The sequence below is a fragment of the Vidua chalybeata genome, chromosome 1 (genome assembly GCF_026979565.1).
Source record: "Vidua chalybeata isolate OUT-0048 chromosome 1, bVidCha1 merged haplotype, whole genome shotgun sequence".
Taxonomy (NCBI): Eukaryota; Metazoa; Chordata; class Aves; order Passeriformes; family Viduidae; genus Vidua; species Vidua chalybeata.
In genome coordinates, this window is record NC_071530.1 from 65,482,996 (window position 1) to 65,495,522 (window position 12,527).

The 12,527-nt window shown below is 40.7% G+C and overlaps 1 protein-coding gene across 8 annotated transcripts in view; it reads right to left on the minus strand.

Moving 5' to 3' along the window:
• The window catches only part of HIVEP1 (HIVEP zinc finger 1), a 127,951-nt gene that overhangs the window by 29,207 nt on the left and 86,217 nt on the right, over positions 1-12,527 (minus strand). For all 8 annotated transcript variants that reach the window (XR_008435126.1, XM_053966681.1, XM_053966666.1 and 5 more), the window contains exon 4: positions 3,997-9,941. Coding sequence is in view for 7 of the 8 variants with exons in the window: in XM_053966681.1 (XP_053822656.1) it covers positions 3,997-9,941 (5,945 nt within the window). In the remaining variant the exon portion in view is untranslated. The remainder of the gene's footprint in view (positions 1-3,996; positions 9,942-12,527) is intronic.

The following is a 12,527-nucleotide window of genomic DNA, read 5'->3' on the forward strand; positions in this document are numbered from 1 at the left end:
AAAAAGTTTCTCTCTATGATTACTTCTGTCTTCTGTTTTTAACAGAGAAACTTGTCTCTCTACTCCCATAGATAAAAGGGCCATGATTAATTTCTACTTTACTCATTTTGCTCCGATTTAACTCCACTGTCCTCAATTACTGGTGTCAAACTGAAAAAAAAAATTGCTCTTACAGCTGCCCAGAGACCAGAGTTCAACAGATACTACTGGTACTTTACAACATCCTTTGGAAAAAACCCATGCTCGCGGCCTGAATCATTATAAATTTCAGATTAGAATATTCATTAAACATTTTTCCCACTGGCACACAGCCACTTGGGGAAAATGTTTTAATATCTTTAACCTTTTACTAGTTTACATGTAAAAATCTTCTGCATTTAACTACTTTCCAGTGGTGAGCTGGACTGTTGTGGCATATCATCCAAGAAAGGAAAGCTTTCCACAGTTAGGAGAAACTTTCCATTCTTCACCCTATCCTTGTTCAAAAATCATCACCCTGGAATATTGCACACACTACTGATTCACTTGAGCGAGAAGAGCCAAGATCAATGTGGAGGCTTGAGAAAGACATAACACCAATGAATTCAAGTGAGAAACAGTGGTGAAAAGTAGTAATAAATGGAACAATAAAATAAAAAAAGGAGGGAGATAAAATAAGCCTTTTCCATGCAGGTGAAACCTCCTGTTACATTTTAACATGCTGCACTCATTCCAGGAGCTTCTTTCACAATAACATTTTGTGGTTTGTTTTCTGAATCACTGGAACGTGGCAACTTCACCTATTGCCTCTGAGCAGTGAATTGTGAAGAGCAAACAAAGTCCCTGGGTTCCTTTTTGTTTGCATTTTGTTCACGTGTATCTTCCTTTCCCATGGTACCTATTGTTGAAAGAACTGCCTTATTTTGTGACAGTGATTAGTAGCGGTTATGCAGCAGCATGAGGTGTCTGTAAACATGGTTTAGTTCTGGGGGCAAACCCAGAACAGTTCAGCAAGTTGCTTTATCTCTGTGAGAAGATCAGCAGTTATAGCTCCACAAGAAGAATATGCCAAAGAGTCTAGAAAGGGCTACAGCTGTGAGAGAGGAGGTGAGACATAACAGTACTGCATTTTTATTATTATTCGTAAATTGGATTGTGGTAGCAATTAAAGTTCTCTGTCACATCAGGGTTAAAATGTGCAAACCACTTGAGCAAATACAAACCCCAACACCTGCAATCCATGCTTCCCCAAGGAACTCAGGACCCTGCCAAGCTTCTAAGTAAGAAATCAACCCCATTTTTTTTTTTTTTTTAGAATTATTTGCTATTTTCTTTGTTGGCTTTGTTTGTGCTGGGTTTTTTGGTTTTGTGTTTGTTGGTCTTTTTTTTTTAATGGAATATTAATTTCCAAAATGATCTCCAGTGTTTTCAATCCTCAGACTCCAACAAAAAAAAAAACCCCAAAACCAAAAAACAAACAAACAAAAAAAACCCCACAAACAAACAAAAAGCCAAAACAGTGGAATTACTGGACTTGAGCTGAGGAATTTCAGTTTTTGCTTTTTTAAAACATGGTTTCTGTGAGGAAGATTCCAAGTTGGCATCAGCTGTTCCATTACCAGGTCTAACTGGAGACTGGTAACACAGAGGTACATTGTAACAGCAGCAGCAGCAACATCATTCTGGAAAACAGCTGAAATCCTGCTACCTTAATCATTAGAAGGGAAAGCAGACAAACTCTGGAAGTATTAGATAGAAAAACCTATCAGGTCTTTGAAATTTTTAACTTCTGCCATGGTATACCTTGCTCATATGATCTGAGGTGCCAATTAAATTTAATTGGTGCTATTTGCTGCAGTTTTTTCCTTAGTAATGGCTCCAAGCAAAGCAGAGCTTAAAAACTGCTAATTTCCATCATGTTCATGTGCTTCATTCAAAACGTCAGCATGAAAGACTGAAGAAAGATTAGTAACTTTGTTTCTTTTGTGGCAGAAGCACTGTAAATGTACCTGACAGCTGCCTATTACAGCATTTAATCACTCCTGGAGTATTTTAAAATGGGGCTGTCAAAATATTTTTTAAAAATATTATTATCCATTATTTGTATTCTAAACAGAATTTGTTTGTACAGAAAATCTGTTTTTCAAGAGTCATGCAATTGCTTTGCTATTACAGAATTTCTTCTGATAGACTGTTCTTCAAAAATTAAACAAACTTGTCTCAATGACACAAGGGTGTGAGACTTGCCTCAGAAAGACTCGCTCAACTATATACAATGAAAAAAAGCTAAACATTTGTTTCCTTTTTTTTTTTGTTTTAATTTAGCACTATTTAAATACAACATCTCAGGAAATGCATGAGGAAGCAGACTGAAGAAAAAAGGCAGTAAGAGTTTAAACCAAGGCAACATACTAACATGGAACCAACAATTCAATTCAACTACAGCACTAAAACAAAATCACTAACCTGTATGCATTTTCTACAGGGAACATTGTGGATAAAGTTTTGAACTCCAATATAAATGCTAGCAAGTCTCCCACTGCCCTTTTGGCCTTAAAGGTTGCAGCATATCTTCCTGTAATTCTGAAACTACTTCACCTTCATCACACATATTCTCACATATTCTCTTCCTATTGCTTTTCTCCCCACTGACAATGCTGTACCTTAGCAAAACATTTAGCAGACATAGAAACATTCCAGGGTGACCTCTGACAGCAGCAGTTTCTATCCCTCAACACCCACACAAACAGGGGTCTTTTCCCGAGGCTGTGGAATGTCTCCTCTAGAGTGACTGCTGGCCTATGGACTCTGAATCCCAATGTCTGGGATGTTTTGCTGATGGCAGTAGGACAAATTACAGATACTTTTACCCCCTTGCCAAACCATTTCCATGCCCTGAAGGATCATGGAGAAAGGAAGGTCTATGGCTTCGCTGATGCCCTGTTTTTGCCAGCTCCAATGTGTTTGGCACTGAAGACACTGTGTCTGCAGCGCAGAGCAAGGAAAAGCATGAAATCATGCTGCAGGCTTCAGAGAGCTTCACAACTTCAGTAGATGGGACAATAAAATCCACTACTTGGTCCATTACAGAGACACAGACACCTGCTGCCATAATGCAGGGCTAAGAGCCACCTTCACCCGCGCACAGCAGTGGTTCAATCACTAAGGAACACCAAATCCAGTCTAAACCAAACTGTTTTGGTCCTGTCTGTAACAAAACTGTCCAGCAAGTAAAATCTTGATCACATCTGTGCAGCCCCAAAACAGCTAAGGAAATAAGAAGAGATTATTTTGCTCTGCCACTTTGGACTCTGGAATGATGTGGGGTTTTTTTATGTGGGTCACAATCTTTGCCTGGATTGCATTCTTCAGCACAAGATTTAATGTTATCTTTGGAGCAATATCAATTCAAGAAGTTGTCAGTGGTTTTACGGCAGTGGCAATTTTGTTTAATCCTTGCTATTTTTGTCATTATTTCACACCACTGATTAACCTAGGTGGGAGAAAGGGAAATGTTATACTGTTCCTCTCACAATTAGATGATCAGTGACGGTGAAAACTGGTGTATCCATGGACACCTGCTCCAGCTGAGTACTGTTTGGAAGCAGAAAATACCCTTATTGTTCTTTCCTTAGCTGACTTTTAAGGCAAAATATGTAATTATTATCTTAAATTAATTTAAATTAGAAGTTATTAAAAATATTTATATCAGACATGTTTTGGTCTACCCTTTGCCTGACAAAAAAATAGCCAAACACATTCCTCTTATAATGAACACTCAATACACAGATTTAAGCTCAGGAACTAATTCCCATAAAAAAAATGATAAATCCTTATGAACAGGTTTCCTAATTGAATTACTTAAGATCCTTTTAGCAGTTTGATCCAGCATAATTAGAATAAATAAGCACATATATGGCATGTGTCAGGCATATTACATTCTCTAAAATATGAAGCATGATTTCCAAAGCAAATCCTCTGTAAATGATCAGTATACATCAAACAAAGGTTAAGTACCTTGGTCAAGCTGTTCTTCCACTTGCTTGAATAGACCAATACATCAGATCTGGGGTGCGTAGTTCTTGCTAGAGTGTACAGTGGTTTTTCAACTTTTTGTTTGGAATTGAGGAGGGAGAGAGCTACCTTTGTTGACAAACCGAGTGGATTTGGGTTGTTGGGACTAATGGTCCATGTAGAATAGGCAGAGATTTTTTGATCATTTTGCAGCAGATGCAATGGTTTTCTCTTCATGAGATAACACCAGGTAAAATTTGTTGTGGTCTTGAGGCTTGGAAATGACAACCTCTGCATTTCTCCTGCATTCATCACAGCCAGTGTCGCTACAGGCTTTGCTTGGCCCGGGCTGCTGATGTGGGTGCTCTCATCACTGTTAATCAGGGACCTTTCTTGGCTGCTACTTACAGCCTTGAGAAGAGAACTCTGGCTATTCACTGGAGACAATTCAGAAGGTTTCCTAACTACAAATACCGGTGATGTGGAAGACTTAAGGTCTTCGGATTCTGGTGACTTCTTTAGGGTTTCTGAAACCCCAGTGTCAGATGATTGATGGTCAGGCAGGTCTGAAGGACTGGCCTTGGTGCTTTTTTCATGCTGTGTAACAACATCAGGATCCAAGAGGTGATTTTCAAGAGGCTCTGTGGTGCAAACCTGTCTTACTAAAACTGGTTTCTTTTGCTTACTAGTAGGGTCATTAGATCTAATGTTCAGTGAATGCAATGGTCTAGCATCTGTCATACAAGCAGCTCCACTCTCATCTTTAACACGTTTTTGCTGTTTTTCCATGGCAATATCTAAACTGTTTGCTGGGGAAAGCATTCGTTTACTTGAAGCTGCAACTTCTGGTTGAGGGAAGAGTCCGCTAACTGGCACTTTCTGAATGATATTCGAAGAGCTTGACAAAGGTGAATTTCTGGTTCCACTTTCCAGTGGTGAATTTTCGAATTCAAATGAATTTGGCAAAGTCCTCTGATGATCTTTGTGAGATTTTGGCAGCTGAGTTTTGCCTTCAAGCGTTGGCACCATCACAACATTTGTTTTGCAGATGGACTGATTTCCCTGATCTTGGGTCACTAAAATGTGAGGCAGGGGTGTAACAGTTGCGAAGCCATAGGATGGCATACTGCTCTGAATACGGACGGGAACCACAAAAGGAGGAATCTGATGTATCTGACTGCTGCAGTTACTAGGAACAATTTGCTTTAGAGGAGGCACAGAGTATGGATTAGACATATCAGAGAGTTTTGTCTGCACTTCAAAGGAAGTACCATTCTGGTCCACCCCAACCTGACTCGGACCAGTCTGAGTTAATAAAGTATTTTTTAGCAATTTAGAAGAGTATGGTTGACCTATATGTAATGTTTTAACTTGAAGTTGATACTTTGGAGCAAAACAGTCCTTTTTTTCATCAGGATGACAAGAAAGTGAGTTTGTGCTTGCTTGCTCCCCTTGGGCTGATGTTTTAGTAGATGGCTGAGAAGGCTGATGAGTCAAGCATGGCTGGCCTTGATTATTCAACATGTGATCTAGAGGCTGCTGAGGCGAAGACAGGCTAACAGGATTACAATTTTGAATTGTTGAATGAGGTCTGGAGTTAGTCTGTGAATGCTGAGTACTTGAAGGAAACTCCACCGAGGGTTTGCCAGAGGTCTGCAGCCTGTGCAGTGGCACTGTGGGCACATCTGTGGCATGAGCTGCCTGCAATGAAGAAGTCGATTTCACTTGAGGCTGTTGATTTTCGGGAGCAATATTTAAAGATATTTGTCTTACAAATGGCCCCCTCCTCCTTTCTAGTAAAGGCACATGTCCAGCAGCTCCATTTGCAGATGACACTTTCGGAGTAGCAACCTCTACAAGTGAGACAGGTTTTGATGGAGACATGCTTCCGCAGTCGAAAGACTTACTCCTGTAGTCCACAACCTCCATTGAGGGCTGCGTGCAGCTGATTTGCTCTGAGGCAGCACGTCTCATTTCCCGGTAATGAGGTCCAAGCACTGCCAGTGCATGTGAGCCAGCAGGAATCATGAGGAATTCTGAAGACTTACTAACAGGCTCTGCTTTGGAAGGGTTCTCAGCCTTTAAAGTTTCATCTTTATCAAGTGAAGTTGAGAAACTGGAGGCATGAGACAAACTACTCTCCCGACTTAGGCTTCTGGAAAGTGTGGAGTCAATGCTGGATTCAGCAGATGAATGTTCCATTTCAGCCAACCGAATTCTCTTCTTCTTTGGTGGAAGCTTTTCTGTTGGCAATTTTGACAGTGTTTCACTGCGTTGTGGCCAGTTAAACCTTTCTGTCTTTTCTGGGTCACTGCATTGGTTTTCTTGCTCTCTGTCTGGTTCTTCTGTGACCAGTATTTCAGGAACCTGGATGTTATGCTGGCGAACGAGTCTTGATGGCTGAAGCGGCGCACTTCTCTCATTAGAAACTAATTGGCTTCCCTGAACTTCCCCTCTGGGCGGTTCTGATGACAAGGGTTGGTGACGCTGGGGAGTGCTCAGATGAGAGTGTCTGTCTTCTTGGATTACAACTGTATTCAAAGAGCGGTGCTTTGCACCCTTGTTGGGCTCTTGAGAAGAAACTGGTGATACTCTTTCAAATGACTCTGATTTCTCAAATGAGCTATTTCTGCTCAGTGAATTTGTGTGCTGTATTACTGAAATGCCAGTCCCTTGTCTTTTCAACTCCACCTTTTCTTGCACAGCTGAACTTGCCTGCTTTTCAATGAGTGGAGCCATCTTTGGCTCAGTAGTCTGATCTGTGCCGCGAGCCACAAGCTGAATTTGGGAATTCTGAAGTAGCAGTTTGCTTGGTTGTTGTAATCCTACCATGGTTGTGGCACTGTGTTTTGACAGACTGGAAGAATTTGCTGGCTTGCTTTGGGCTTCTGTGTTCTTTGATGGTACAGTTGTATCATTTTGCTGTGGGTCGTCATCATCACCAACACTTTTCATTTTCCTTCTTTTCCTTATCTGGGGTGTCTGCTCCCAGACACCAGTTGAAGTTGTGACTCTGTAGTGTAGAATTTGAGGCTGTGTACTGTTTGGAGCAGTTTTGTGCTCAGGCTCTCGGATTGCTGCTTTAGTTTTAGGTCCATGCAGCTCTGAACAATAAAATTTTTTGTGGTTTTCAAAATTTTCCAGTTTTCTGTATCTATTCCTGCAGGTTTCACATTCAAACATTGTTCCTCGCACCTGAGGGGACTTCTTTGTTTTTTCTAAATTTGATCCCTGTGCCAGGGATTTGCTCCTTTGCAATAAGGATTCATTTGATAAATTACAACCCAGATAATTTTCTTCTACAGATCGCACTGGTCCAAGACCTTGGCTTTCACCAGTAGAAGAATCTTCTATTGCTGCCTGTCTAACCAGGGTCCGAGGATGTCCACCTTGGTTCAGTGGAGTAGCAGGTCCCGACACAAAAACGTCATCGTATAAAGAGCCAATTTTATCATCAAATGACTGGCTTCCTCGAAGAGGATGAGAGGGAGGTATAACATTAGGAGGTACTGCTGAGTAACTGGTGGTAGGCATGGAATTACTTCGTGTTATAGGTAAACAGTCAAGGGATGGTACAGAAAGAAGGAAAACTTGCTTGGATTTCTCAGTGGGTGTGAAAGGAGACTTTGGTATATCAGAGCTCGAGCTAGTTCTTCTTCCCATGGGCTTTAAATCAAACTGGAAAGAATCCTTAAATATGTAAGATTTTGGTGAATCTATGCTTCCTCTTCTTGAAAGAGATGTTCTTCTTGGTTTCACACTATCTAACTGTTTGTCATCCACAACAGCTTCATTATCAGAAATTAACTTTGAGATACGCTCCTCAAGAGTTTTTGTTGCCAAGGGAGGTCGCATTTGGCCAGAGAAAATCAGATTTTTTTCTGCACAAACAGTTTGCACCACTGATGCTACCATGCTACTTGCTCGTGGCACACAGGGCAGATTTTTATTTGGATCTTTCTCAGAGGTCAACAATCCCCTTACAAAAGGAGCTGGAGGGCTCATTGTTTGATCGGCACTTTCAGAACGAGAGAAATAACCGGAATCAGTACTACCTAAACTTCTAGGGCTCAAAAGACATTTTCCTTGCTGATCTTGAGAACCGTCAGTTGCCTGTTGTCTCTGGAGTTGAGCATGCACTGGTCCTCCAGTAGATCCTGGCTGTTCCTCTAACAGGCCTGCTTCCACTTTCTGATGCTGCTTTATGTCATTCTCCTTGAATGAGGCTGTATGTGTTAAATTTGATTGAAGAGTTGTGACTTTAGAATCTCCTTTTCTCTGTGCTGCAGCAAGCTCAGGTGCTGGCTCTGTCACTTTTGGGCTATCAGCCCTCAATGGAGAAACATTTACAGAATGAACTACTACTTTTGGTAAAGTTGCCCTTACTTGAGGTTCTGCATCATGTAATGAAGAGTCACCTGATATATGGTCTGGGTTGCTTAATGGAATAGGGCTTCCTTTCTGCAGTGTTTCTGTACTTGAAATGACTTTCACTAATTGTGCAGGTTCCAGTTCTTGATCATCTTGTCTTTCATCTGCAGTGCCTTCATCTTCACTTTCACCACTTTCTTCCACATCTGAATGAATACTAAGTGCTTTGTCTGAGTCATGAGATAAGAAGAGGCCACCTGAATCTGGTTGCAGGACTAGTCCAAGTTTGATAGCATGTGCATGAGATTTTTTGTGCTTGTAGAGATTGCTTTTGGTTTTAAATGAAAACCCACACGTCACACAGGGATATGGTCGCTCTCCAGTATGGGATCGGATGTGCTTTTGGAGAACGCTGGGCTTGGCACAGGCTCGATTGCAATACTCACAGACGTATTTCCCTAGCTTTTTAGGCTTCTGGTCTTTCAAGAGGTTACATATTTGTTCTACACCATGGTTTACAACTGATGCTATCTGGGCTGAATTATACACAGGACCTATAGACAAGTGTGTTGAACTTGATGTGTTAATTGACAATGGTGAAGACGAACTAGCTACTAAGGGGTTTTGAGAAAAAACCTGAGTTACAGTGGAAGATGAGGTGTGAACGACAGATGAAGTTACTGCTATGCTGTAGATCTGCTGGAGCTTGGGGTTTTCTTGATTCTGCTGTTGCACCAACGACCTAGTCAAACTTGGACACATAACAACCTGGTGATTTTGCTGACTGGTTTTAGTAATAAGGTCTTGTGAATGAGAAACTGATTGGCCTTGTGCTTGTCCAGTCTTGGCTGTTGTTGCTACATGCACATTGTTCAATGTACATGGGTAATAGGGAGATCCAGCTGCAAACTCCTGCTGTGACAAAGCAGATTGATTTTGGACACTTATTGTATTGGACGTGAGACTAGAAGAGGTGCTTACAGTTTTATTTGGTCTCAGTTTCTCTATTTGCATTCCATAAGGGGGGCACTCTTGTGCTAAGGTGTTCAGTTCAGGCTCCATAGCTTTTAGTAAGACATCGAATGCAGTACGCGTACATGGGGATGATGTACTGCAATCAACAAAATTAATACATTCATTACTGTCAGTCTTTGTATTACTTGATGAGGAGTTTGAGGGAGGCTTCCTCTCTGCTGAGTTCAGTTGGTTTGCATCAGTATCCCCCGCTGCCTGTTTACACAAATCTAAGGACTGATGCGTCAGTGAAAGCTTTGTCTGCTTTGATGTCTCAGATTTGGTTGTTTCAACTCTTATCTCACCGCTAAGTGCTCCCCCATTTTGTTTGGTACATTGATTTCCATTTTGCACGGGCAGGTGATCCTGTGCCGTGGCATGTTCGGAGACATCCGGAAGAGCTTTTAGTGGTGAAGGGTCTATATTTTGCTTAACCTTGGCTTCAGCAGGGCTTCTCAAAGGCGATTTTGGTATTTTTTTAAGATGGTTTTCAGACACAATCTTTTTTCTTTTCACACCCTTAATTGTATCTTGGGTTCCTCTAGTACCAGCATCGGTGATTTCTGTTAAAACACAAAGAGAATAAAAAAGAATATTCAAATTGGATAATGCAGTATATTTTTTATTTATACCGCTTTACCATCTCTAAGTTTCAACAGTAAGCCCTGGGGCAACAGGACTGTACATCTCTCCAGCCTCCAATACTTTCAGTTAACAGTAAATGTATCTTAGAGAAGATCTACTTTGTTTTCATCTAAAACGAGCAATGCTTGAAGACATTACAAAAGTAATTCACTATAGGAAAAACTTCAAAGGAAACGTAAGAAAAGGAAGGCTACTGAAGGAATATTTTAGCAACTCCTTTTCAGACAAGTAAAAGAAGCCTCTCTCTTGCAGCAGTTTAAGAATTCCAATTATTATAGGAAGAAAATGAAGAACCAAGACACATATGTCATGTTTGTCACTTTTTCCATCTATATGTTCCCATAGTCAAGGAATGAACACAACTTCCTCATGGTTATATTTGTAAGTAGATTTATCATGGAAATGGCACAACCACCCACACCGTCTGTCAAATACTGTATTTCAGAGCTCCAATTACTGAATTTCAATAGCATTTCAGATGAGCAACTACTGTGGATGAATAAAATCAGTCACACTTAAATGACTTCCTATTTGTGCATCATGAAACAAAATAAACTAAATTTGAATTATTTCATTACTAGCTACACTTGTTGCTGATTTTATGCAGATACGCATGCAGAGTTTTGGGGGGGTTGGGAATAGCATATGAATTGGAGCATTATTCAGCAGAATAATTTTATAGGAAGCACTTGGATCTGTAGACAGTCCAATTCCCTCTATAACAAAAACCACAAATAGACTGAATTTCAAAGCTGATACACAGAAGCCTTTTTTTAGTGAATACCCAAGTTACATATCTTTGTCTACCTCAAATGTATGATAATCTATCAACTAATTTGTTTTTTTTTTACTTCTATCCTAGCATAGTCAGAGCCACTGCCTCCACTAGCATCACTGGTAGGGAAGAGGGAGCTAAATATTAAATGGATGTAAATTAGAAGGCTTTACCAACTCCTTCATCATGCTGTTAGCAAACCCCCTACTCGTCTGACTGCCAATATTAAAAACAAAGGAGGAATCTGACATGACTGGAGGGTGGATGGCTCTGTGAAGGTTCAGACACACACATTTTGGGAAGCAATTTTGGGAAGCAGCACTGAGTAACCCCAAGCAGTTTTTCCTGCATGAGTAACTCAGGAACAGAGGTTTATGTGCACTTCTAGGTAAAGAACAGCCTTACAACAACACATAAAGGGATGAAATTCTCACAGCCATTTTCACAAGGAGGCACGTGGAAGAATCTCAGACTTCACAGTACTCATCAACCCTACAACCCTTTGGACTGGAACACACTGTCCTCTTGCAGAAATACCAGCTGGATTCCATACTGTGGTGGGAGGAAAGCCAATGCATTGTGTGCATCTGACAAGAGATACTGTAGCTGATGAATCCAGAGTGAAATTCCTGCTCCATGTAGAGGAAATCCAGGCCACGCCTAAAGCTTGCCTAGCACATGAGAATGCAAAGTGACCAGTAGGGAAAAAAAAGTAAAGATGTTATGCATCCTCCATTCCAGAGCACAACCCAACTGGGATGTGTGGTAATGTCGATACTTGGAATTTCAGAACCTACAATCTGCCTCAATTCCAACTTAATTATACACATATATTCAGTTAGGGTGAATGGATATTCAGATTACCCTGCAAACTGAAAGATTAAAGCCTACATATCACACAATGTGCTCGTTTTGGCTGGGGTAGAGTTAACGTTCTTTACAGTGGTTAGAGTGGGAATTACGGTGTCTTGGCTGCTGGCTGGGGTGAAACCACAGCACACATCATTCATTGCAAGTGTGGAATCTCTGCAGAACCTCACCCATACCTCTCCCAGCCCTACTAGAGAAAGCTTACCTATGAGGATTAAGAGTCTGTTTTGCCACATTCAGCAGTCCCATGAAAGAGATGCTTGAATCCCTTGCCAGAACTACTGGCTCCAAATCCTAGTTCTGGTAACTTTGTGCTCCTCTTGGGCATCCAGAAAGAAATTTCTGTGGTAATTGTTCACTTAACCTTTAAATGAACTTTGGATTTATTGCTGTATCATCAAAAACTATTCCTATTAGGCTAGATTTAACCTATTCAAAGCCAAGCAGTCTTCCATCACAACATTTTGTACTTTCCACTGCTTCACAATTTAATAGTGACTTAAACTACTAACTTATCATTCATATTATTAAGGGTGAATTCTTTACAATTCATAGTCTACTGCAACTGTTTTTTCTTCAATAACAACAAAACCCAATTTTATACAAATCAAAGAGAAAATAACAAGGTAATTACATAAAAGCATGATTTTAGCCATGGTTTGGTGATCTCTCTGAAACATGGCCACGTTAATTGCACATAAGTGATTTGGTTGCTTTTGTGCTGTCACAATCATGCCTCCACAGCGATCATACTGCCAGTGTTTGTACCAGAGCACTACGGGAAGAGCTGGGCAGATTACACTGGGCAGCTAGGAAAGTAAGAGTGCCATGAATTGCAAACATCCAAGCAAATGTACAC